The sequence below is a fragment of the Vigna unguiculata genome, chromosome 3 (assembly GCF_037176805.1).
Source record: "Vigna unguiculata cultivar grain cowpea cultivar isolate G323 ecotype 2 chromosome 3, ASM3717680v1, whole genome shotgun sequence".
In the NCBI taxonomy this organism is placed as follows: Eukaryota; Viridiplantae; Streptophyta; class Magnoliopsida; order Fabales; family Fabaceae; genus Vigna; species Vigna unguiculata.
This window is the reverse complement of record NC_140794.1, coordinates 68,134,684-68,158,417: the sequence shown is the minus strand read 5'-3', so window position 1 is coordinate 68,158,417 and position 23,734 is coordinate 68,134,684. Positions and strand designations below refer to the sequence as shown.

At 29.7% G+C, this 23,734-nt stretch overlaps 2 protein-coding genes across 3 annotated transcripts; one reads left to right on the top strand and one right to left on the bottom strand.

The window, feature by feature from the left end:
- Positions 1-6,028: 6,028 nt before the first annotated feature.
- On the top strand, positions 6,029-14,526 carry LOC114178155 (cysteine-tryptophan domain-containing zinc finger protein 3-like). 2 transcript variants are annotated; one of them, XM_028063901.2, is made up of 11 exons: positions 6,029-6,596; positions 7,370-7,442; positions 7,545-7,672; positions 7,788-8,171; positions 8,732-10,032; positions 10,239-10,639; positions 10,761-12,376; positions 12,465-12,622; positions 13,045-13,205; positions 13,314-13,471; positions 13,927-14,526. In XM_028063901.2, the coding sequence occupies exons 1-11, from the start codon at positions 6,486-6,488 to the stop codon at positions 14,143-14,145; spliced, it is 4,710 nt and encodes a 1,569-aa protein (XP_027919702.1). In that variant the 5' UTR covers positions 6,029-6,485; the 3' UTR covers positions 14,146-14,526. The 2 variants fall into 2 exon arrangements, with proteins under 2 accessions (XP_027919702.1, XP_085527532.1); XM_085671406.1 differs by having other exon boundaries at positions 13,876-14,015.
- Positions 14,527-17,323: 2,797 nt separating this feature from the next.
- Positions 17,324-19,684, bottom strand: LOC114177127 (Tetratricopeptide repeat (TPR)-like superfamily protein). Its single transcript, XM_028062379.2, is given in 4 exon segments — positions 17,324-17,930; positions 17,932-18,066; positions 18,068-18,115; positions 18,117-19,684. Coding segments are annotated over 4 exon segments (1,857 nt in total). The 5' UTR covers positions 19,620-19,684; the 3' UTR covers positions 17,324-17,759.
- Between the last annotated feature and the right edge of the window lie 4,050 nt (positions 19,685-23,734).

Genomic DNA, 23,734 nt, shown 5'->3' with positions numbered 1-23,734 from the left:
TTATATCTCTCGTTATTTTTTCCTTAAATTAAACATGAGTTTCATTTGTCTTTCTCCTTAAATAATTTTGAGTCACTCAAATCCATCATCTAATCCAAACAGAGCAAATGTGCAATAGTCTTTCAAATTGTTTGTAAGACACACATTTGATATTTTTTTAATATTTTTATTTATTGTTTATTTTTATATGTAGAATACTACTTTAATATATTTTATATAATTATTTTTTATTTTCTAATTCACTGTCAATCATACTGTAATTTTGTCACTATAATTGTATAAATAAATTTTATTCAGTATAATATAAAAATTTGATGTAATTGCCATTAATTTTTTTTATCACCATCTAAGATATATCGAAGTTCAAAATACAAGATTTATATTAAAATTTTATTAGTATTAGTTTAATATTTGTTCTTTGCGTGGTTTTGATCAATTGGTATATTACAACTTCTATTAGTATTAAAAAGATATTCATTAGAATTTAAAATTTAAAATAAACATACATTTAAAATATATTTTAATTTGATTTTTTTTTCCTTTTATCTTTTTTTAAGGATATTTTTAAATTTTATCAACTAGGTTCCATTAATGGTTGAAAATTTAATAAATATTTTGGTTCTTATGAAATTTTATTTGGTATTTTAATTTGAAATATACATAATCATAATTTCTTTCTCAATACTTGATATACTTGATATCTAATAAACAATCATTTCTTAATATTGAATGTTTGATAATATTATATCTCCTCTACCGTAATTTTTTATTATTTTATAAAAATTAATAGATTAATATTGAAACGGTAAGAAAACGGATACGGTTAGTGGTACGAAAATATATTTGTCACCCGATGGGAATAACGATATGGATGAGATAAAAGTTTGATACATGTTGGATTTTTTAAGTATATAAATGAGGATGCTTTTTTTTCTTTTATAAATATAGATATGAGATAGCAAATCCTACCTAGTTTTCTTGACTTGAGATTGTTTTGACCGAGATTCAAGGACTTCTATGTAGGGATGACAAATAAACATGTCCTCATGGATATTATCCGAACACATCCTCGTTTTGATGGGGAATTCCCGCATTGATTGGGTATGAGAAATCCCAAACTTTTTAATTTGGTATGGGAATGGATATGAGCATGTACCTCGTTCCTGTTCCCATACCCGTTAATACTCGTCTCTACCATATTCTCGTCCTCGTTTAAATTATTAAAATATTTATAGTCAATTAAGTATATATATATATATATATATATATATATATACATATTACACACTTATTATTTTTTATTTCTTCTAACTTTTTGGTTTGTCATAAAATTAATTCGCATCTCCAATATATTTTTCATCTTATCATAATCATTATGTAATTATGTTTGAATCATGTATGTTAATTAAATAATTTGTGTCTTACATTTGAATATTTTTATTATTTTTTTATATTTTTATTTATTGTATATTTTTCTCTCACATGAGAATGTTTAAGACTCTCAATTTAAGTGTTCAATAACATAAACCTTACATTTACTAAGTAACATCAAAAACTTATCTTCTTTACTTTATTATTATTAATTTTTGTTTCATTTGAAAAACTATATTGTTTCGCTAAAATAATTTTCTTTATTTCTCAACCATTAACTATGTTGATATTTGAAAAGTTTTCTTAAATCTCTAAAGTATTTCTCATTTAATCATACTCCTAATTATACATTTGTTTTTCTTGGTGCGATTTCATTTAATAGTCTCTTAAATTTTTTCTGAGATACATATTTTATAATTTTATAATATTTTTATTTGTTGTTAATATGTAAAATGCTATTTTTATATATTTTATATAATTATTATTTATTTTCTAACTTATTATCATACTGTAATTTTCTTACTATAATTGTATAAATAAATTTTCTTTACTATAATATAAAAATTTAATATAATTGCATTGAATTTCTTTTTATCACCATCTAACATATATTGATGTTCAAAAGATACAAGATATATGTTAAAATTTTATTATTGTTAGTTTAATCCTTATTCTTTGTGTGATTTTGAATTATAACTTTTATAGGTGTAAACAAGAGATTAATTAGAATTTAAAAAACTGAAGTAAACAAACTTTTAAAATATATTTTAATTTGAATATTTGTTTTCCTTTTGTATTTTTTTTAAAAAGTATTTTAAAATTTTATCAACCACGTTTCCTTAATGTTTACAAATTTAATAATTGTTTTAATTCTCTTGAAATCTTATTTGGTATTTTAATGTGAAATGTATACAATTATAACTTATTTCTAAATATTTGATATCGACAAAATAACTCTCATCTTAATATTGAATATTTAATAATATTATGTTCTTTACCGTAATTTTTCATTTTACAAAAATTAATTAATTAATATTGAAAAGTAAGAAAACAAATACGGATATGAATACAAGTATATAATCGTTGTTACTCATAAAGATGAGACAAAAATTTAATACCTATTGAATTTGGGTATAAAAACAAAAATAAGGGTTAAATATGTTTTTGGTCCCTCAAGTTTCAGCGAAATCTGGAATTAGTCCCTCATCAAAACTTTTAACCAATTTAGTCCTTCATATTTCAAAATGCATGAATTTAGTCCTTTAAACCAAATTTTGTTAAGTTTATCTGACGTTTCAAGCGCATTTCATGATAGTATTTAAATTATTTACAATGTTTGACACATTTTTGCTTTGATGTTAACTTAAATACTATCATGAAATGTGTTTGAAATGTCATATAAACTTAACAAAATTTGGTTAAAAGGACTAAATTCACGCATTTTGAAAGATGAAGGACTAAATTGGTATAAAGTTTTGATGAGGGACTAATTCCAAAAATCACTTAAACTTGAGGGACCACAAACATATTTAACCCCAAAAATAAAAATAAATTTATTTCGATAAAAATGAGTGTATAATAGTTGCCATCTCTATTTTTATAAAAACCTAGGATTGAAACTTGTTATGACTTGTCTTGTGCTATAATTGACAATCACAAACGAACATGTTTAAATGGCTGCATAAAACCTTAAACTCAATTTGATATGTGTCAGACATGTTCTAAATCTTTACTTAATTATGTTTGAAACGTATCCTCTTTTATTACATGACCAAACTTTTGACTTTTTATCTCGTGTGAAAACAATTTTTTTTATTTTTATTTTTATGAATGATATGTAAATCTATCTCATTATAATCATCGTAATAAAACAAAATATAAAGTAAATATTGTTAATGAATATTTATTATTAAAAAATGTTTATATTTAATATATAATGTACTAATATGAAAAAGAGTCACATGTGGTATAAAAAATTATTTGCAATCTAAATAAGTTGATAATCTTGATTAAAATAAAAATTATGTCTGATTTAAATAAAATTATCGCTGAATTTTTAGGAAATATGTTTTGTTAGAATATATTAATGATAATATTTTGTAGAGTAGTGAATGTGTTTACAAGTGCCTTTAAAACTAGTAAATATCAGCAGTACTTTGTTTGTGTATGTATCACTTTAAAACAAATAAATATTAAATTGACACATAAAAATCACGTGTTGTTTCAAATAGTCAACTTCCTATAGTGCGTGTGACTGTGATGCACGACGAACGATGAACAATTTACGTTCACGCGCTACACTTGCACGTGTCATTCCTTTTTAATTTATGGAGATCTTAGTAATAAACAATATAATCAATATATTTGATTATTGAACATAAAAAATTAAATATTTTTATGTTCGTATGATTAATACTATTTTGAATAAAGATTTTTCAAGCATTTTCGAATGTTGAAAACTATAATCGAAATTTAATTTTTTCACTTATAGATGCACTTTTCTTATTGGATTTACGATTTAATTTTGATCATTTATATATATATATATATATATATATATATATATAATATTTTATCAATACTTATCAATAAAATATCTAATTTATAAATAATAATATAATAATATTTTTATGATAATAATAATTTATAATTATTTATATCAATAATTTTAATATATATAATTTCAATTTGGATTCACATAATAACTACTGAATTTATTATTTTTATTTTATTTTATTAAATTTTAAATGATGTATATATTTTAATAAGTTTTAAAAATATTCTTTTACACACGCGTACGAAGTTCAACTATATTTAATCGTATCAAAATTAAAAGTTTATAAAAATTGTAATTATATTATAGAAATACTTATGTTTTCTCAAAGTACATTTATAAATTATAAAAGAAGTATTCTCATCTTTGTTTAAGTAAAAACAATATCAATTCATCGAAAATGATTCCACAAAAAACAACTATATAACTGCAAATTTACATTTCACAATTCAATTACTAGTTCAATACTTAATTCATATATTACAATTAAGCCAAATTATGCAAATAAATTACATGAATAATTTCACATTTAACAACTCATGAGTAGTTGTAACTCAAATTAACATTCACTAAATCTAAATAATATAGATCAAATGATACAAAATAATATTAGCTTATCTTCTTCCCTTAATTAAACTACCATTTAAATCATTTTGCTTTTATGTTCATCAAATAAAAAATTAATATACAAGAAGTTCATTAAATAAATAATTAAACTAATATTTTACTATCAAGTGAATTAAAAGATAATTATTTTTTTTATTTCTTCGAGAATGGAAAAAACAATTAAGAGATGAGGGAAAAAATAATAGATATTTTCTCTTCATAAAAAAATATATAAAAATGAGAGATGAGAACAATTTATGAGAAACTCAAGACATATAATGAAACCACAATTAAAATTCGGTTATAAAAAAACATACAATATAATATTTTTTATTCTATATTCATAAAATAAAAAATTAATATAAAATAAACTCATTAAATAAATTATTAAACTAATATTTTACTATCATTTGATATAAAAAATCACCTTCTTTTTTTTCAGGAGAATGGAAGAGGACATAAGAGAAATAAAAGCAAAAATAATATATCTCTTTCTCTTGAAAAAATAGGTGAGAAGGTGAAAATGAAATATGAAAACAATTTATGAGAAACTCAAACCATAATAAATAAAAAAAAATATCTTGATAAATATTTTTATTCTTTGTTTTTTATTATGTTTAATTTTATATTTTATTATTTATTATTAATTATTATTAATTTATAATATATTTTTTAATATCTACAATATAAAAAGATTTAAAATATTTATAATATAAAAAAGATTTCAAAATTTTTGGGGTCACTGATACCACAGTGCTCCGCCAATACCAATTAGAGAAATCTAAGATCATGTAAAATTTTATCCTATCACAATTAAATATATAAGATAAAAGTCTTTTGATCGGAGTTTGACGTGGTTTAAAATCTTAAACATCTCTTATTGTCGATTTTAAGTTTATTAAAGACAATAAATAAATTAATCAGATCTAAATTCTCATAGTCTTAGAAATAGTGAAAAAAAGAAAAACATAAAACGCTTATATACTCAAAATAAATAACTTAAATCAATTTTCAATAATATCTTCACATATGCATCTATATATAGGATGTTGATTTAATCTTATAACTTTATTAGTTATAAATAAGAACACAATCTACTTTTAACTTTATGATTTGAAGTCATTCTTGGATCTAGAACAATCTTAAATACTCACTTTAAAGTTCTTATTATTTGGATTACCATACTCTTAAATCTGGACAAAATATAATGGTTAGTAAAAAAATAAATTATTTTTACGTATACTTTATTACAATGATATTCTTTTATGTTTTGGAAATTATTTTTCATGATAATAATTGTATCAATTTTTTTAATATATTTATTAATTGTTTTTGTTATAATAAAGAAATGGAGTATTGTTTCTAAATAAACCCTTTTTTCCCAAATCATGAACCAAACACAATAAGATAGAGACAAAAGTTGGGCGAGGTAAGGCAATAAATAAATAAAAATAAAAATATATAGTATATTAAATTGCTAAAATTAAGAGACCAAACACAAAACCGAGGTCTTTCATTCTTTCTTTCATTCTGTGCTGGGCACATCAAACAATTCAAGAGCGAGAAAGTTTTGGATTTCTTTTGAAGTCTGCGTCAATACTCAATTCATTCATTCCACTTCTGTCGTCACTCATCGCTTCGCCGATCTCCACCGTCTCATCAATTCTTCCCTTATTCTTGGGTCAAACCCAAAATTAATTTTTAATTCAAGTAATAATTCACATCAACGATTCTTGTCCCATCGGCATGATCACACTTCCTTTCATCTGCTTCCGCTTCTGGGTTCTCCTCTTCCTCTCCTGGGTCGGGGTATTTTGATAAAAAATTGATTTTTTTTTTATCACCAATTTATGTATGTTGTTGGTTGAAGTGATGCTGGACTTCAGGGAAGGTTCCAGTGTAAAGGGGTTACTATTCGGGTTTTGGGGTTTGGGTTTTTGGGGTTAATTTTGTGATGGTCAAGATGCAACGCAATAGTACTACTGAGTTGGAGGAAGGAGAGGCTTTCTATTGTTATGAGGATGAGGATGATGACAACATTGACCTTGATTCTCTCTCTTACATTGTAAGGGTTTTTACTTGAAATCTTAACCGAGTACAATGTTTTCTGGTTTGGTTTCTCTTCTACTCTGTTCTTGCTCGCAAATGGAACAAACAAGTGAAATTATTTAGTACCACTGAGCAAGGATTTTCAATTTGTCAATTTGTTTCATTCCCTGTGACATACAGGGAATCGAACACGTATTGACTTTTTTTATTTTATGATTAAACAAAGCTATGTTTTGTTTTATAAAAAAAATCAGGTCTATAAGCGAAGAGTACCAAATCGTAATAGAATGTTCCGAAAACTGACAAACATATGGATCAATTATGTTTATCTACGGATACTGTAGATGCTTTTCAGTGTGTTTGTTTCTCCATTTTAAAACCCAATTGAACGCCAATCCACGTTGAAGAAAACAAACACACTTTCTTGCAGCTGTATCTGCAATCTGCCACACACAATACCATCAATAATTACATCCTGCATCAGTTGTACTTCTGCGTAATAGTGGTGATGCAAGTTTATCTTTCTTGCTTGTTTTTCAGATTGTTAGTGGTATGCTAATGTGCAGTTATATTTTGGCCGTGGAATAAGATTCTTACCTACCAATTAAATAATAAAAGTCATGAATAGTACTTGAATTTTGCTGCTGTGCTTCATGGTGTCTGTCATGATGTTGCTTCATTCCTCGTGATACATTTGGCCAATGCAATTTTCGCTTTAATCAGTGTAATCTTGATTAAATTTCATCTTTAAAATAACAGGACTGATAACTTGCTTACCGTTGTTTCTAGGATGAGAGGATTCAGCATGTTCTGGGTGATTTCCGAAAGGAATTTGAAGGAGGTATTTTTCCAGATCGTTTGGGTAAGTTCCACATTAGAAATCATGGCATGTAACCAGAAATGAAATATCTGTCTATGCACTCACATAAGTAACTTTGTCGGATGATATGAACAACTTTTTTAGGTTCAAAATTTGGTGACTATGGCTCCTTTTTACCCACCTATGAACGCTCGCCTCGATTGCGATCATGTCCAAAGGCTCCAGAAAAACCCAACAGTTCACAAAAAATTCCCATCAATAGCCACACCACGGTATATAAAATTTGTTATTTGTTTTCCCCTTTTTCAACCAATGGATAGGAAAATAATGTGTTACCTTGGAAGAAGTACGGTTTACTCTAGCATCGTTGGTTATGTTGTTACACAGGCTGCAATTTATAACTCAAGAGCACCTCCAATTACAACCCCTTCCATGAGGCTTGGAACTGCTTCCCCTAATGTTCTTCCATCTCGAGATACAGGAATACATTCAGAGAAGAACACAGGCATTTCCTCGAATAGAGTAACAGGGACGTGCAGTTTGAAAGAGGGATGTGCAAATAAGGCAGAAAAGTTGACCGACCAAAGAATGCCGATATTGCAAATCAAAGTAAAATCAGATAATTTAGCAAAAAGCAATGCTGCAATTTACAGTGGACTTGGGCTTGATGACTCTCCATCCTCTTCGACAGAAAACAGCCAAAAGGAAAGTGAAGATACACCACATGTATCTCAAGAGATGCCTGAAGAATCTTCCACTAGCATTATTCAGGTAGATGACGTGTTTCTATTTCTATAGACAATTTTCTGATAGCTTAAGCTGTCAAGTCATAAGTGATTATCATACAAACGCTTCAGTATAAGTTGTTTCTGTAATCGGACAGAGCAAACGGGGTTAAATTGTTTCGTATAAGTTGTAAGCTTTTTCACAATAGCTTATTGAGGTAAGTTGAAGCAACTGATAAACATATCATAACTATTTTGAAAAGTTTTTCCAAACAGTTACACAAGTTCTTATGGCATAAGACAAGTTCAAATGAACTGGAAACAAACTCTTCCAAATTCACCCTTTATATCTAACACAATCATTCATGCAAGAGCATTTTGTTCTTGAAGCATGGATGGTGCATTGGCCTACTTTTTCTTGTGATGACACTTAACTTTTACCAAAAAGGAATCATGGCAACAAGGATTGAACTCTGGACTACATGGTCAAGAAGCTTTGCTATCATGTTATAAACAGACTAAAAGCTTAATCTTTTTGGCGGAAGTAGATGAACTGTTTTATGCATAACAATATTTTTTGATTTTTTTTTATGTTTGATGTTACAGGTTATGACTTCTTTCAGTATCCCTGGAGGTGTGCTAATATCACCTCTACATGACAGTCTACTCAACTTGATTAGAAAGGGAAAAGCCCTTGGAGACAACAGACCCATGTCTTCTCTTAATGGTCATCAGGAGCATTATTCTATGTCTACTGATGAATCAGATTCCTTGGTTGGGGATTCACATTTGTTGAAGAAAAGGAAACTGACAGTGGTAGACAAAAGTGAAAAGCATCATATGAATGGTAACTGTTATGAGAATGATACGACATTTCATACGAAGAAAAGATTAGGAAATAGAACTCCAGATCGTAAGGACTTTCTGTCTAATGGTCGGAGATGTACACCACTATCAAGTTCAATTTGTGATGCTGGTGAAACAGCCGAAGTCACTGGTAAGGCTATTGAAGTATCCAAGGAGGTCAATAAAAATGGTGCGAAATGTAGAGTGGATTCCACTGAAGCAATGAAGGAGGTTTCATTGGAGTCAATATCTGATCGGGATTTTGACAAGGTTGTGAAACGAAATACAGGAAGTACCTTTGGGAAAAAAGTGTTAGAGCATAAAAGGGAGATGTCTCAGGATAACAATTTTGCTGATCCTAAGAACAGTAGAATGTGTAACACTTCTGCAATTTCGAAAAGGTTTAAGTCTGATGAAATGAAATGTAAGGTGGATCAAGATATTCAAAAGTGTGAGACTAATCAGACCACGGTAAAATCTGTAAGCAAGAACAACTTAAAAGGTGAACAGGGACCTGGAAAAGTTATGGCCGATGCTGAAAAGGATGTCATTGGTTCTAGTAACAAAGCAATGGTAAATGATAGAAAGAGTACTAGCATTGGTGTTACTTCTTCTAAAATTGAAATGCATAAAATGAAACTGAAGGATAATAAGGTGAGAGATTGTGACAGAGGTTCACTGAAAAGAAAAAAATTACAACTGAAGATTGATGGAATAGATCCAACTGATGGACCTCCCCTTAATAAGGATACAGTAAATGCTAACCTTGACCATGTTAAAAAGAGTGCAAATGGGGTTAAAGTAAAGGAAAAACCAAGTGGCAATAAAGTTGTTAATCAGTTGTCACCTGTGTCATGCGTAAAAGATGCTCCAGGTGCATTTCCTGTTGCTGAAAATAAACCAACTTCTGAGATGGTTCTGTCATCATCAGCAGCAGCACCTCAACTTATAGAAGAAGATTGGGTTTGCTGTGACAGTTGCCAGAAATGGCGGCTTCTACCTATGGGTTTAAAGCCAGAGCAGCTTCCAGAGAAATGGTTGTGTAGCATGCTATATTGGCTGTAAGTTGATTACTCTCATCTTGGGTTCATTTAGGATCATATTTTACTTGTTAAAAACCCAGTTTGTGAATTATAACCAAAATTGTGCAGTATGTAGAAAGATATACAAATTATGACATATTTTATCCTTTCTCCAACTTTGCTTACATTTTATCTTTGCTGTATGCATTACTAGATTCACATTGTTCTTCTGAAATTCTTGTTAGGCCTGGAATGAATCGGTGTAACATCAGCGAGGAGGAGACAACAAAATCACTTTATGCTTTATATCAAATGCCGATTTCTGATGGTCAAAATAACATGCAAAGCCATTTCACTGGACCCAAAATTGGAGTGCAATCTGATGTAATGGTTGATCGGGGAAACAAGAAACATGGTATTAATGAAAAGGCAAAGCCAGGACTCAACAGTGACAGGCATCAGTTGTCAAATACAGTAAAGAATGCTCAAGAGTCAAATGTTAAAAGTAGAAGCTTGAATGACATGAATCAGCGGTCTGCAGACTCAAACCGTATGAAGAAATCTAATTCTCAAAATTTGAACAAGTTGAACAATTTGATAGAAGATAAAAGAGTGCCTAAGGCAAAAGAATATGAAATGAATGGAGGTATCTCATTCACTTTAGGGTTTATATGTTTTGTTGCTGCTTCATATTTGTTTTATGGTACAAATAACTGTATATAAAATTTTTCTAAAAGAATGTCATTGTGGTTGTCAAATGTGTGCAGGTGACAGACAGGTTAAATTGAAGCGTAAGATGGAGGACAATCAACATGGATCTGGAACTCATAAGAAATCTAAGATTGAAGTTGTTGGCAATGCTGATAAACATCTGAAACACGGTATGGAATATAAAAAGGTAGGTCTAAAGTCAAGAAAGGACTTACCAACAAAGGCTAGTGGGGAAAATACAACGAAATATGATGATTATTGTTGGTCTGACGATAACAAGTTTGTAGTTCCGGCAAAGAAGGGAGATCGGGCACAGTTTTCATCCGATGATGGTTCGTTGGATGCTACAAACAGTAGGCAAAGTGGTTCGATCAAGGAAAGAAAAACGAGTGACTGGCAGGATAATGAGAAACATAACAAAACATTGTATTTGGAAGGTGACATTCATCGCGTTGAAAACAGCAATGTAAATAGGAAACAGAAGAAGTATACAGTTTTGAATACAGCGGCAAAACCAATAACTGCAAGTGATGACGAATTTATTAAAGAAAGTGAGATGAAGCGAGCTTTCTTGCCAGACAGCAGGGACAAAATGGGTATTGGGACAGAGGTGAAAAGTGATATGAATAAGGCCCACCAGCCTAGAAAGCACAAAAAAAATGTTGCTTCGTACCAAGCTTTGGATTGTTTTGATCCATCGGGTGGGGATTTAGGCTCTGGAAAATTTTCATCGGCAGCAACTTCAAGTTCTTCTAAGGTTTCTGGGTCTCACGAAGCTAGAACTAACCTTGAAAAGGCCATAGGCTCACCAGTAGAATCTGTTACCTCGTCACCTTTGAGGACTTCCAACATTGAGAAATGTATTTTGGCTTCAGGGTTGGACACATCAGAAAAAGATGATGCTAGAAAAGGTGGTTTATCAATAAAAAATTTAGATAGTAGGGAGAAAAAATTATCAGTAAAAAAGGAGAGAGTTTCACATGACATACATCTTGCACGTGTTAATTGTGGCAGTGGTTCACATCATGAAGAGAAAATGAACAAGAGTAATCAGGAAAATGCACTTTCTTGGCAGAAATCTGGTAGGCTCACATCATTACGGGTCAAGCAAAAGGTTAGAACTTCTGGTTCTGAGGTGAGTAGGGATAAGATGAAGGTTTCAGTATCAGATAATGATTTTTCCAAAAATGGTGTGAGTTATGAGTCAGAAGTTCATCCTAATAATCACAGTTCTGGTACTGAGACAAGACATGATGTTAAGTCCGGCTTTCTGAAGTCTAAACACAAGATTGACAACCTTAGCAGCCAAAATCCTTCAAGGCATTGGTCAGATGAAACTGGAAAACAAACTGAGCCAAAACAAGATGATTTTGGGAATTCAATTTTGAAAAGGGAAACATTACATTTGGGTTCTAGAACTGCACCCAAATCGCAAAATGTAGATATGTCTATTGGGCATCTGGTCAATGCATCTGGCAATGGTGATGTTCCTAGGCTTGTGAGAAATGCAGTTGATGTTAGTTGCAAGGTTGGAGTTGATCACAGTTCAGGAAGTTTAGTACCTGACAGACAGTTTAATGGTTCAAGTCCTGTGACAACAAATTCTAGACAAACTGCCTCTAGCATTCTGGAAGAAGCCACAAGGCTAAAGGATTCTGCAGATCATTATAAGGTTATTTCAACATTAAAAGATTTTACCTCACATCTGTTTGATGTAGCATCTTTCTTTTTTCTAACCAATTGTTTTATTCTGACTGTAGAGCTTCGGTTTTGAGTTTGAAAGTAACGAAACTTACTTTAAAGCTGCCTTAAAGTTTCTGCACGGAGCATCACTTATAGAAAAATCTCACAGTGAAATTAGCAAGCACGGAGAGATGAATCAAATGCAAATTTATGCTGCTACAGCTAAACTTTTCGAGTAAGGAAAATTTGGAATCTGTAAATATGTTATTTCTACGATCTCTGATTTATTATGCTTTTGGTGAAAGTATATTTTGAGGGGAAAAAAGATTCGAGAATGTTCAATAAATTCGAAAATGCTAACCTTCCTTTGGAGACTTCGATATGTATGGTAGAAATTAAATATAATAAAAACTATCTCTACTAAGTTTTTTTTTTTCTTAAGTTCTTGTCCCTAATTTTCTACCGAATATCTCTCCTTTTCTTTTCTAGCGTTCCTACTTTTATTTTGGGGGGTTAAAAGAATACTTCTAATGTGTTAAAACTATTAGCATAAAATTTTGCTATCATATTACCCTATAATTTTTGTATTCTTTGTTTTTCTTGATCCATTTGTATTACCTTTCCTTTAATTATTAAATGCCATAAAATGTGTTCCAGATCCTGTGCCCATAAATATGAAAGACGCCAAGAAATGGCCACCGCTGCCTTGGCCTATAAATGCATGGAGGTGGTATACATGAGATTGGTTTACAATAAACATTCTGCCATAAACAGGGATCGTGATGAGTTAAAATCAATTCTACAAATGGTTTCTCAAGGTAATTGAATGCAGTCAACTTTAGATACAAGTATGTATTATGTCTTTAGGCTTGTTGAGCATTGCTGTATGTTGGTGATGTTTCACTGGTTTTTTACTTCATTTTTAGGTGAATCTCCTTCGTCTTCTGCGTCTGATATTGATAATTTAAATAACGTGGGGGCAGTGGATAGGACTACTTTGACAAGGGGTTCTAATACTCTTGTTGCTAATAATCAAGTCATATCTGCACAGAATCGCCCAAATATTATCAGGCTTCTTGATTTTGTAAGTTTTAATTTATTGATAAACCTTATGTTTCATTTGGAAATCTATCTGGGTGTTTTGATCCTGAAGTACGGTGGAGTTAATTTTGGGATTTAGTTGTTTAATGATGTAACATAATAGTAGGAAATTTGTTCTGTATTAGACTACCAGATAAAATGTTTGAGAAAAATCTGTATGGATGGAAGCCGATCTTTCTATGTTAAATAGGAAGATTGGATTTTTTTTTCTCCTTAAAACCGCTTTTTGTTGCATGCAAGATCTAGGCTTACATACATCTGTAATTCTTGAAGACACATTAGTGATTTTTATATAACAATCATATGCTATTGCAATTGTCAAATTGGCTATTGTCACAGTGCACATTTTAACTTGTACAGTTATTAAATTTCATTCAATTGTCACAGTAATTTATCTGAAAAGTCACAATGGGTAAAAGTTAGCTTGTGATTTTTCAGACTCAAGACATAAATTTTGCAATGGAGGCTTCCAGAAAATGCAAGAGCACTTTCATGGCTGCTAATTTGAACATGGATGAAGCACGGAATAATGATTTCATAACTTCGATTAGGAATGTTATTGATTTCAGCTTCCAAGATGTAGATGAGCTTGTACATCTGGTGTTGATTGCAACAAAAGCAATAACTCGAGCTGGTCTTGGTGGTGCTAGAGAATAACTTGACACTGTATATAAACTTTTTTTGGGTTTCTCTTCTCTTCTGAGAGATGGTGTCCTGAAATGAAGTGGCTTAACTTAAGGATATGTACATAAGCAAGCTGGCACCTGGAAACCTGCTAAATATGTTACCCTTGTGTACATGTGTACAAATGAGATTATTAGCAAATTTTGGAATCTATTTTTAATGGCTCAGGTTCTTATTTGTGAATAGGATCAGAATTTTCTCACCCTTAAATTGTATGGGTTAGATAGAACGTAGTGACTCCTTATTAAGTAACTGAGGATGGATATCATGTAATTGTTCAGTGCTACATTCTTTGCTCCACTGATTTGGAGCCACATAAAAGAAGAAATAAAACAGTGAAATGTTAGGCAACCAGTTTTGAGGACTTTTGATACTTTCATATATCGTAGCTTGAATGGTTAGAAATCTTTGCAGAAATGTTGTTATTTGTGTGTCTCAGTGGTACAAATCCATCTATTGGACATACCAGCTTTTTGGAGTAAAGTATTCAGCTATACCTGTCATATTGTTAAAGCTTTTCTTTGTTTTATGTTTGTCTTCTGACTTCCTAGATTGGTTTAGGTGATGTACTGTTTAATCATTTGGATCTGACAAACTAGACAATATGGGATAATCATCAGTAGTTTCAGTTGACTTTTATATTCTGTCTTGGCTCATGACAAGTACAAGCACTTTGTGAGGAATATTAGTTGGTAATGCTGTTCTATACTTTGACCAAAGTTCTCAAGTTTTTTATATTTGATTTCTGTCAGAATATTCTGTCACTTTCCTTTCCTATTTAAAAAAAAATGTTAGGAATAATGACTAATATGACTCATTTTCTAAGTAAAAACAACATAAATATCTTTGCCAATGAGCTATAAACCAATAACACTACAATTTCACATTATTTTCAATTCAAAATTTTAAGATTTGAAGTTTGTGGGGTTTTTTTTTACTCATACATTATTCAATTTGTCTATTTTTACATCATGTGAAACTTGGTTCAACAAAAGACTCATGATTAATTTACTTTTTCTAGTGTTACCTATTAAATTCAGTTTTTTAAGGTCATTTGTCTATCTGAGTATACAATCTCAAGCTTCTTCACAGCCACCTCCGCATGTTTCATTCAAGGTTTGGTACGTGCTTTTCATATTTTCATTGGTTCAGCATGTCACATTTGCCTTTCATGTTTTCAGATATTGGTTCAGCATGTTACATTTTCCTTTCATGTGGAACTAGACTTTTGTTGTTTAAATATTATGTTACTACATTTTAGTGTAAATAACAGAGTAACCTTGTCTTTGTTATCTGACATATTGTCAGATGATACATAAAAGTTTGTGATTATAGAATCATGCAAAGACTCTGGCCCACCAGCTGAATTTGATCTTTTCCAAACCAACAAAATATGTTTTGGAGTATGAAGTTTTCCTCTCCTTTTCACAAGTACCTTTTCATAGGTTTAAAACTCTGACATTGCACAGAATAAATGCATATACAATGTAATTTGAGGTTGTACACACTTCAAGTATGATTTCTGTTCATCTAAATATACCAAATTTGGGTTTAAGTCTCTAAACTTTGAGTTTTAATTTGTTTTCCTAATTTATTTATTGGTAAAAGTGAGCATTTTTCTCTTCTTCCTGTTATATTAGATCCATTGATGGTGGACGAATTAGATCTATGGTAATGGTAGTGTACAGTGACAGAATTTGCTTATTTATTTAAAAAAAAAGAAAGAAATCAAAACTCAAATTTTGTATAGACTGAAACATTGTTTTATCCATTGAAAACACATGAAGCAAATTTTATATTTCAAGCAGATCAATGTTCTGTAATATCCGTGATTGCCATGAATATCTTAGCATTAGATTAATATTGATTTATTTAATATCACCACATAATTAACTAAAGTATGTTTTAAAAATAGTGATGTGGTCCATATTTTGTTACTGCATCATGTTGGATCAATGCTTGAATTAGTCTGTCACTGATTGAATAGTATTAGATCTCTATCATAAAAATTTGAAAATTGAGTACCGTTCCATATAAAAAAACACCAAAAAAAATGGAAAATAAAATGACATAACAAATTAATATAATTTATCTGTTTTTAATGTTGTATGTAATTTGTTATTTTTAATAGACACATTATTGTAATTTATTAATTATCATTATTATGACATATTTATACACTTATTTGGAATGTTAAGAATGTATACAAAAAAGTTTTTATTTTTAGTATTATAAAATTAAATTTATTAATAACATTTATATTAATTATTATTTAGTCAAGGCAGAATTGTTAATGATTTTTAAAACTATAAATAAAACTGATATCCTGATATGAGAATAACTTATAATAAGATTTTTGTCATGTTTGGAGTTTTATTCCATAAGAAAGCGCGTGATGAAGGGATGCTTAGTTTATTAATGTTAAGTTAGATAAAAAAGGGAAAATGTTTTTGTATGCAATTGGTTTATACTAATGATGATTATGTTAATTAGTGAAATTATACCTTATGTCCATTTAAAGAAGATCAATTTATGTTTATTTCTACTTTTAATAGCATGTATTCCTTTTATGATGATAACACCATGCATATACCAACTTGAATAAATATTGTTGATAGGAAAGTTGTATTCCTATTATTATTGTTATTGTTAAGACAGTGTTCATTGAATTGAGTTATTTCAACTCAACTCAATTCGACCTAAATAATTAGATTGAGTTTCATTTATAATTCAGTTAAATTTAACTCAACTTAAATTAATTCACTCTTATATAGGTTGAGTAATTAGTTTAGTGTAGATGACTCAATACCCAATCCAAGACCCACTTCTATATTTGTATTATAGAAAAATCCAAAATCCACTTTTATATTTCTATTATAGAAAAATTGAATTGTTTTTTTTTTTCAAATTCATTTGGAGAAACTTATTATAACTTTTTATTGGTTTACTCAAAGTCTTAAATTAATTTTTGTAAAGATTGTATTATTTTTTTTATTAAATTTATACTTGAAAATACAACTTTTAACAAAAAAGAAATTCAAAATCTTAACCCAATAACGAATCTTATTGCAGTATCCTGCATTTAAATTAAAGTAAACATGCGATCAGTGTGTAGAACACAATCTGCATAACAAATCCAACTGCAAGAAATAGAATATTCAAACTACGCAATGTCCAATTGAAAATTCCTTCATGATATAGAACTACCAACTTTGTTTCAATATTTTACCATAAGTCACTCTACCTATACAATAACTCAAATTCTTTACCACTCAGTACAATAAAATTGATGCCTTTCAAGTTTCATTCAACTATTAGGAAATATGTTCATGGAATTTTCTAACTAGTGCATCTGCAAAATAGTCTATGCTAGCTATTAAATCTTTTTTCTGTTCTTCTTCACGTGCTGATAATGTAATTTTCAAATGAATAAGGAGCAAGAATCAGCCATGGTATATCAATAGATATAAGTGCGAAACTCAGTGATGAACCCAAATTGACGACAATGATTGTCCATTGGTGGATTGTGTTAGTGATGAAGTATAGGGTTGCTGTTCTGAGAAATAGTAAACTGATGAGACAAATCATTACCAAAAATCTCTACAAGTGCGTAATCCATTTTTGAAGTGATGAAACCTGTTCACATCTCTCACAATAAAATCTTTCCGTAGAATATCGCTAATCAGCTTGAATGCCTCATGACAATCCCTGAACAGTACCAAGTTCTTCATTATTCTGATTGTGACACCTTTAGGTGGGTGCGTTTATTAGTCCAAAGGCCAAGGCAAGTTCTTCACTATGTAAGCTCACAATTAATTTCCTATTTGGCTTCCTCTTCCACATCAACAGAAACACCAACCCTTTAGTTCCTCCTACGTAACCCTCCCCTTTCCTTCATTCTCTCTTTCAATTCCCTAGGCAAACTCAGCATCTCTGTTTCGTTACGTACATTTAGACATGTCTCCAGCACGGAACAACTAAGTGGATTCTTTTACCTCAATCCAACTACTGCCAGGTTCCTTGTAGACTCCAGTATGCTTCATTTCAGATCGTAGATTATGAGCATTTTCCCAATCCCCTGCCAGTGCATATGCGTTGACCAATGTAACATATGCACCAGCTACTTCTTGGTTGGACTCTAGTATCCTATTACTGGCCTCAAGGGCAATGTCTAGCCTGCCATAAAGCCTACTAGCTGAAAGAATGGTCCCCCACAACATGGCACATGCATCACCTTCAACTTCAACTGATTTTGCTAACTCGTATGCTTCTTCAATTCGTCCTACTCGGCCAAGCATATCTGCAACGCAGTTGTAATGCTTTGCATCAGGAATCACCCCATATTTCCCATTCATTGAGTTAAGCAACTCAAGTCCTGTATCTACAAGCCCTGAATGACTGCAAGCGTGCAAAACCCCAACAAAGGTGACATCGTTGGGTTTTATTCTTCTAACAACCATTTCTTGGAACAGTTGAAGAGACAATGTACCAAGTCCATACTTTGCAGCACCCACAATCATTGAAGTATAGGGAATCACAGAAGGAATTGGGATTCTCCTAAAGACTTTAGCTGAATAATTCACACAACCACATTTGGCATACATGTCCACAAGTGCACTCGCAATCACATCACTAGCATCATGTCCAAGCCGGATGACCACTCCATGGGTGATCTTGCCATCACCCAGGCTTCCCAGACTCGCACAAGTGTTGATTGCACTGCTGAGCATGAAATGATTTGGTCTGCCCAAACCAGAATGATTGAATTCTTTAAACAGTTGTAGAGCAGTGTGCCCTTGTGCATTCTGAGAATATGTGGTGATCATGGAAGTCCAAGAAACCACATTCCTTGTACACATGGAGTCAAAGATCAGGCGAGCCTCAACAACATGGTTGCACTTGCCATACATATCAACGAGGGAAGAACATGCAACAAGGTTGGACTGAAGGCCCGAAACCTCAACAAGAGCATGAAGTCTTCTACCAATCTCAAGATTGACGAGGATAGAACATGCATTGATGAGAGTGGCAAATGTAAACTCATTGGGCAGGACGAAGGTTCCTTGCATTTGACGGAAGAGACAAAGTGCCATGTTCGGTTGACCCAGGTCAACATAACCAGCTATAAGCGAAGTCCAGGACACAACATTACGCTGCGGCATTTCGTCGAACAGTTTTTGTGCATTGTCGATTCTGAAGAGTCTAAGGTAGCAATTAATGAGATGGTTGGTGGAAAAAGTGTCATTTGAGAAACCGAATTTCACAATGTTAGAGTGGGTCGATGTTGCAGATGCTAAATCCTTGCAAGTTTGGAGCTTTGCAACGAAGTGAGCTTTGGTATTGGTGTGGGAATGGAACAGTGGTAGTTTATGTTGTCGGGGAAGAGAAAAAGAGGAACAAGAGGTGGTGACAGAATTTACCAAATTGGGTTTGAATGCCCGATTCATGTTCCCTCAGTTCATTCTGCAGATGACCTAAAAATAAAATTACAAGTTAAAGACGACCTTCTCGACATTTCATTGATAAAGAAAAAAAAAAGTGGGTTTTACTTAAATGGTGATAAGATTTCATAATAATCATAATCACTGATTTACACTGAAATTGAATAAATTTAATACTCATAAGTACAAGGAAATAATGGAAGAATTTATATAATTATATAACATATAGTAGTGATATAGTAAATATTAAGATTAATTGAAAATAGTAAATTTACATAATTCGTAATGGTTCAATTTTGAATGTTAATTAATTGAATTATTATGTCATTTTAAGTTATAGAACATTGATGATTATAATTTTTAAAAATAGTTAAATCTCCATTTCTTTTAACCACTTCCATTGATAATTCAATATTCGATGTCAAAGTTTATTTTAACTATTATTAAAATTTGTTTCCAGTGAAGAAAACACCCATAATTAATTAATAATTAAAAATACATGACATTGAATAATTTATATTTATGAGAAAATTTTGAATTTAACACATTTTTAAATTTTTAACTTCAAACTTTAAATCATAGAATCTATTTATAACAATATATTTATCTTAATTATTGCTTCACAGGTAAGACTAAATTGAGCTAGATTTTTAGAAAAAAAAGAGAGGAAATATATATATATATATATATATAATTTTTAAAATATAGAAGAGTCTTCGATAAATAAATTTCCTCCAGAAATTGTAAACCTCGTTTCCATTCTTAACTCTACTAAGTTTTCAAAATAAATAATTAATAAAATGATATAATAAGAAATCAAAGAGAATGAAAGAAAACAAAAACGTATTGTGCTCATTTTTTTTTCTTCCTCCAACTTTCCCCTTTCTTAAGTCTTTTATCCTCTTTGCTCTACTCTCAAATGGATCTCCTATTTTCATCTATTTAAGAAAAATCAAATAGTACTATGTAAAAATTGAAGTTTCAAATAACATTTTGAACCGATCAGTTTCCTTATTTGAATAAGTTCTATTTCTATTCGTTTTCGTTGAATCCATTAGATTTCCACCTTGCATGTCACCTTCTTTCGATTACATTCCGTTTTGTACCTCCTAGATGGTATTTTATCTCATTTGCAATCTTAGAATCACACTTTGATCTTTGTTGGATCCTATTGTGTGTGTAGGAAGAGCAAATCAAAGAGAAGAAGTTGTGCTAGGAGGTGGTCTTTTTCAAGGAACTCACATTGAGGTAAGGAAAGTTGATCATTTGAAATTATTGATAACTGCAGAACCTGTAATTAATTTGGTGAAGTTTGATTCAGTGAAATTGTGAGATTTTTTGTGTTATGTGTTGTGTTTAGAAATGATTACATATTTGACTGTTAATGAAATATAGAGTGATGACATAACTTATTTGTGTGATTCTTATGCAATAATGATAATTAGGAATTTTCTTGATGATGAGTACTATTTGTGTTACTGCATAGTGGTGATGGTGTTGGTGTGATTGCAATTTTGAAAATAAATAAATAAATAAAAACTATCTCTTGTATGAATTTCTTGTTATAGAACAAGGGATTTTGAGCTGATAAAAACTCATGTTAAGTTGTTCTGAATTTTTGTATCGTTTATGACCAATTGTGATATAAATGTGAGATGTGATGTTGAAATGATCGAAGAGAGTAACTTTTGGTATTCTTTTAAAGAATACGGTTGATCAGTTGAGTATGATATTTTGTTTAAATAGTTGAGTATGATGTTGAAATGATCAAAGAGAGTAACTTTTGGTATTCTTTTAATTAGTTATTTCCAAGGAAAAATGCTAATCTAGGATGAGTCCAAGTAGATTAAAGGAAATTTGCTATGTGAGACTATCCTGACTCTGTTAATGTCTAACTCACATAAAGAAAGACAATTAAGGTGGTGAGAGGCGAAGGAGACTTCACTTGGTAAACGATATGATAAGAAAGAGGATAATACTTGTAGAGTTAATGAAGTTAACCATGTTAGTATTAGGTGAAATGTATGAGTTACCCGTGATAAAAAGTTATAAAGAAGAAAAAGATGAAGGATAGTATGATAGGTACAAAGTCTATTGAGTCCATTCAATACATGAGTCTTCCGAAAGACTAGGTCTAGATATTATTCTTTAATTTGATGATTGGATCTAGTTAATTGATTTTATTGTTATACTTATGAAGAATCTATTTTTAACGCTTTTTGTGAATTTACTTTTTTTTCTTTTTCGTAATGATCATATTTTAAATACTTAAATATGGGAGCAGGAGTTGGGAGCAATAACACTAGAGTTAGCTTCTAGTTCCTAAAGAAGTAGTATAGAAACATTTTATATGATATGTTTTAGTCTTTTTTGAAAACTTACATTAAGCTGGATATTGGTTCATATCTTGAAATACTTAAAAATTATGTTGATCATATTTTGAGATACAATATTTTCTAAATTAAGAATTATAATGAACTCCGGTTTAACTATAATTATTAGTGTTACTAAGGTGTTATAATGTTATTTATAATACTATGAACATGTTTAGAAAAATTGGGATGTTACCAAATTAAAGTTATTTTAGTAAATATACAGTAAATAAATAAATTAAAAGGCATAAAAATTAAACAATAATAAAATATTGACAATTAATGAATAATTAAAAAATATAACATAATATTAAAAAGTTAATAAATAACATTTATCACAGTCAAATAAAAGCTTAAGTTAAAAATGTATTCAAATTTTAAATTTATAATGCATATCATAAAAATATAACATTTTTAATTACTAACATTTAGAATGTTTTAAATAAAAGATACGCCGTCTACAACTATTATATAGGAAATTCATTTTCATGATTACTTGTAATCTCTATTTTAATGTACACATTTTTTATCGTCAATTTTATTTGTACTGATATAAATAACTTTATTATTTTACAATTTTAATTTTGAAATTCTTTCTTTAAATTTAATAACTATCTCTACAAAACTAACAACTTATAATTTATAAATATAAATAAATAAATATATATATATATATATATATATAAAGAAGATTTCTTAACTATTTTTTAGTATATATATTTTACTACCTATTTTACTCTTATTACTATAAATAATTTTACTCATTAAAGTTTACATATATTTCTTTTACAATTATATATTAAGAATTTGTAATTTTTAAAAGTTAATAATATTTTTATGTTAATAATAATTAATTTTTAATTTTTTTTATTTATTATAAGGTAGAAGTGTATGCACAAAAATGCGTGTATTTTCACTGAAAATTTATAAAAATTATTCATTTTTTACTTACTTATATGACTAATATTAATATTAACAACATTGTAATACATCATGATTTTATGTCTTGATCTGCTATGCTATCTCTTTCTCACATGATATAGTTAGTTTGTATGGATTGGTTTCATAGAATCACAAAAATACACCTTTTTTACAAAATTTATGTGATCTTCATTAACTATTTATCTTGCCCCATAAAGAACTCTCTACAACTTTATGGAAACGATCACCAAACAATCATATTAGTATTCAATTCTGATTCACTCACAGTATAATAAGAGATATATTTTTTATTCCTTAACTTTAACTGAAAATTATAATTAATCTATGTTTAAAATTTTGACTTAATTTAATCTCTCAAATTGTAAAAGTGTATGAATTTAATTCTTTTAATTAAATTTTATAAGTTTATTTGATGTTTCAAATACGTTTTTCAGCTAACATTGAAACAGAAATATGTCAAACGGTAGAAACAATTCAAATGCTATCATGTAAGACATTTAAAACATCAAATAAATTTCACAAAATTTGCTTAAAATGACTAAATCTACACATTTCTAAAATTTGGAACTAAATTGAACCAAAGTTTTAATGATAAACTAATTTTAATTTCCACCTAAATTGAACCAAAGTTTTAATGATGAACTAATTTTAATTTCCACCGAAAGTTGATGGACAAAAACTTATTTAATCCCATATTTTTTTCATACAGAGACTTTCATACAGGAATAAGGATAAATGCACCTAAGAGTATAAAACAACTAGAGATAAAATATATTGCACGTACAATAACCGAAAATATTGATATGG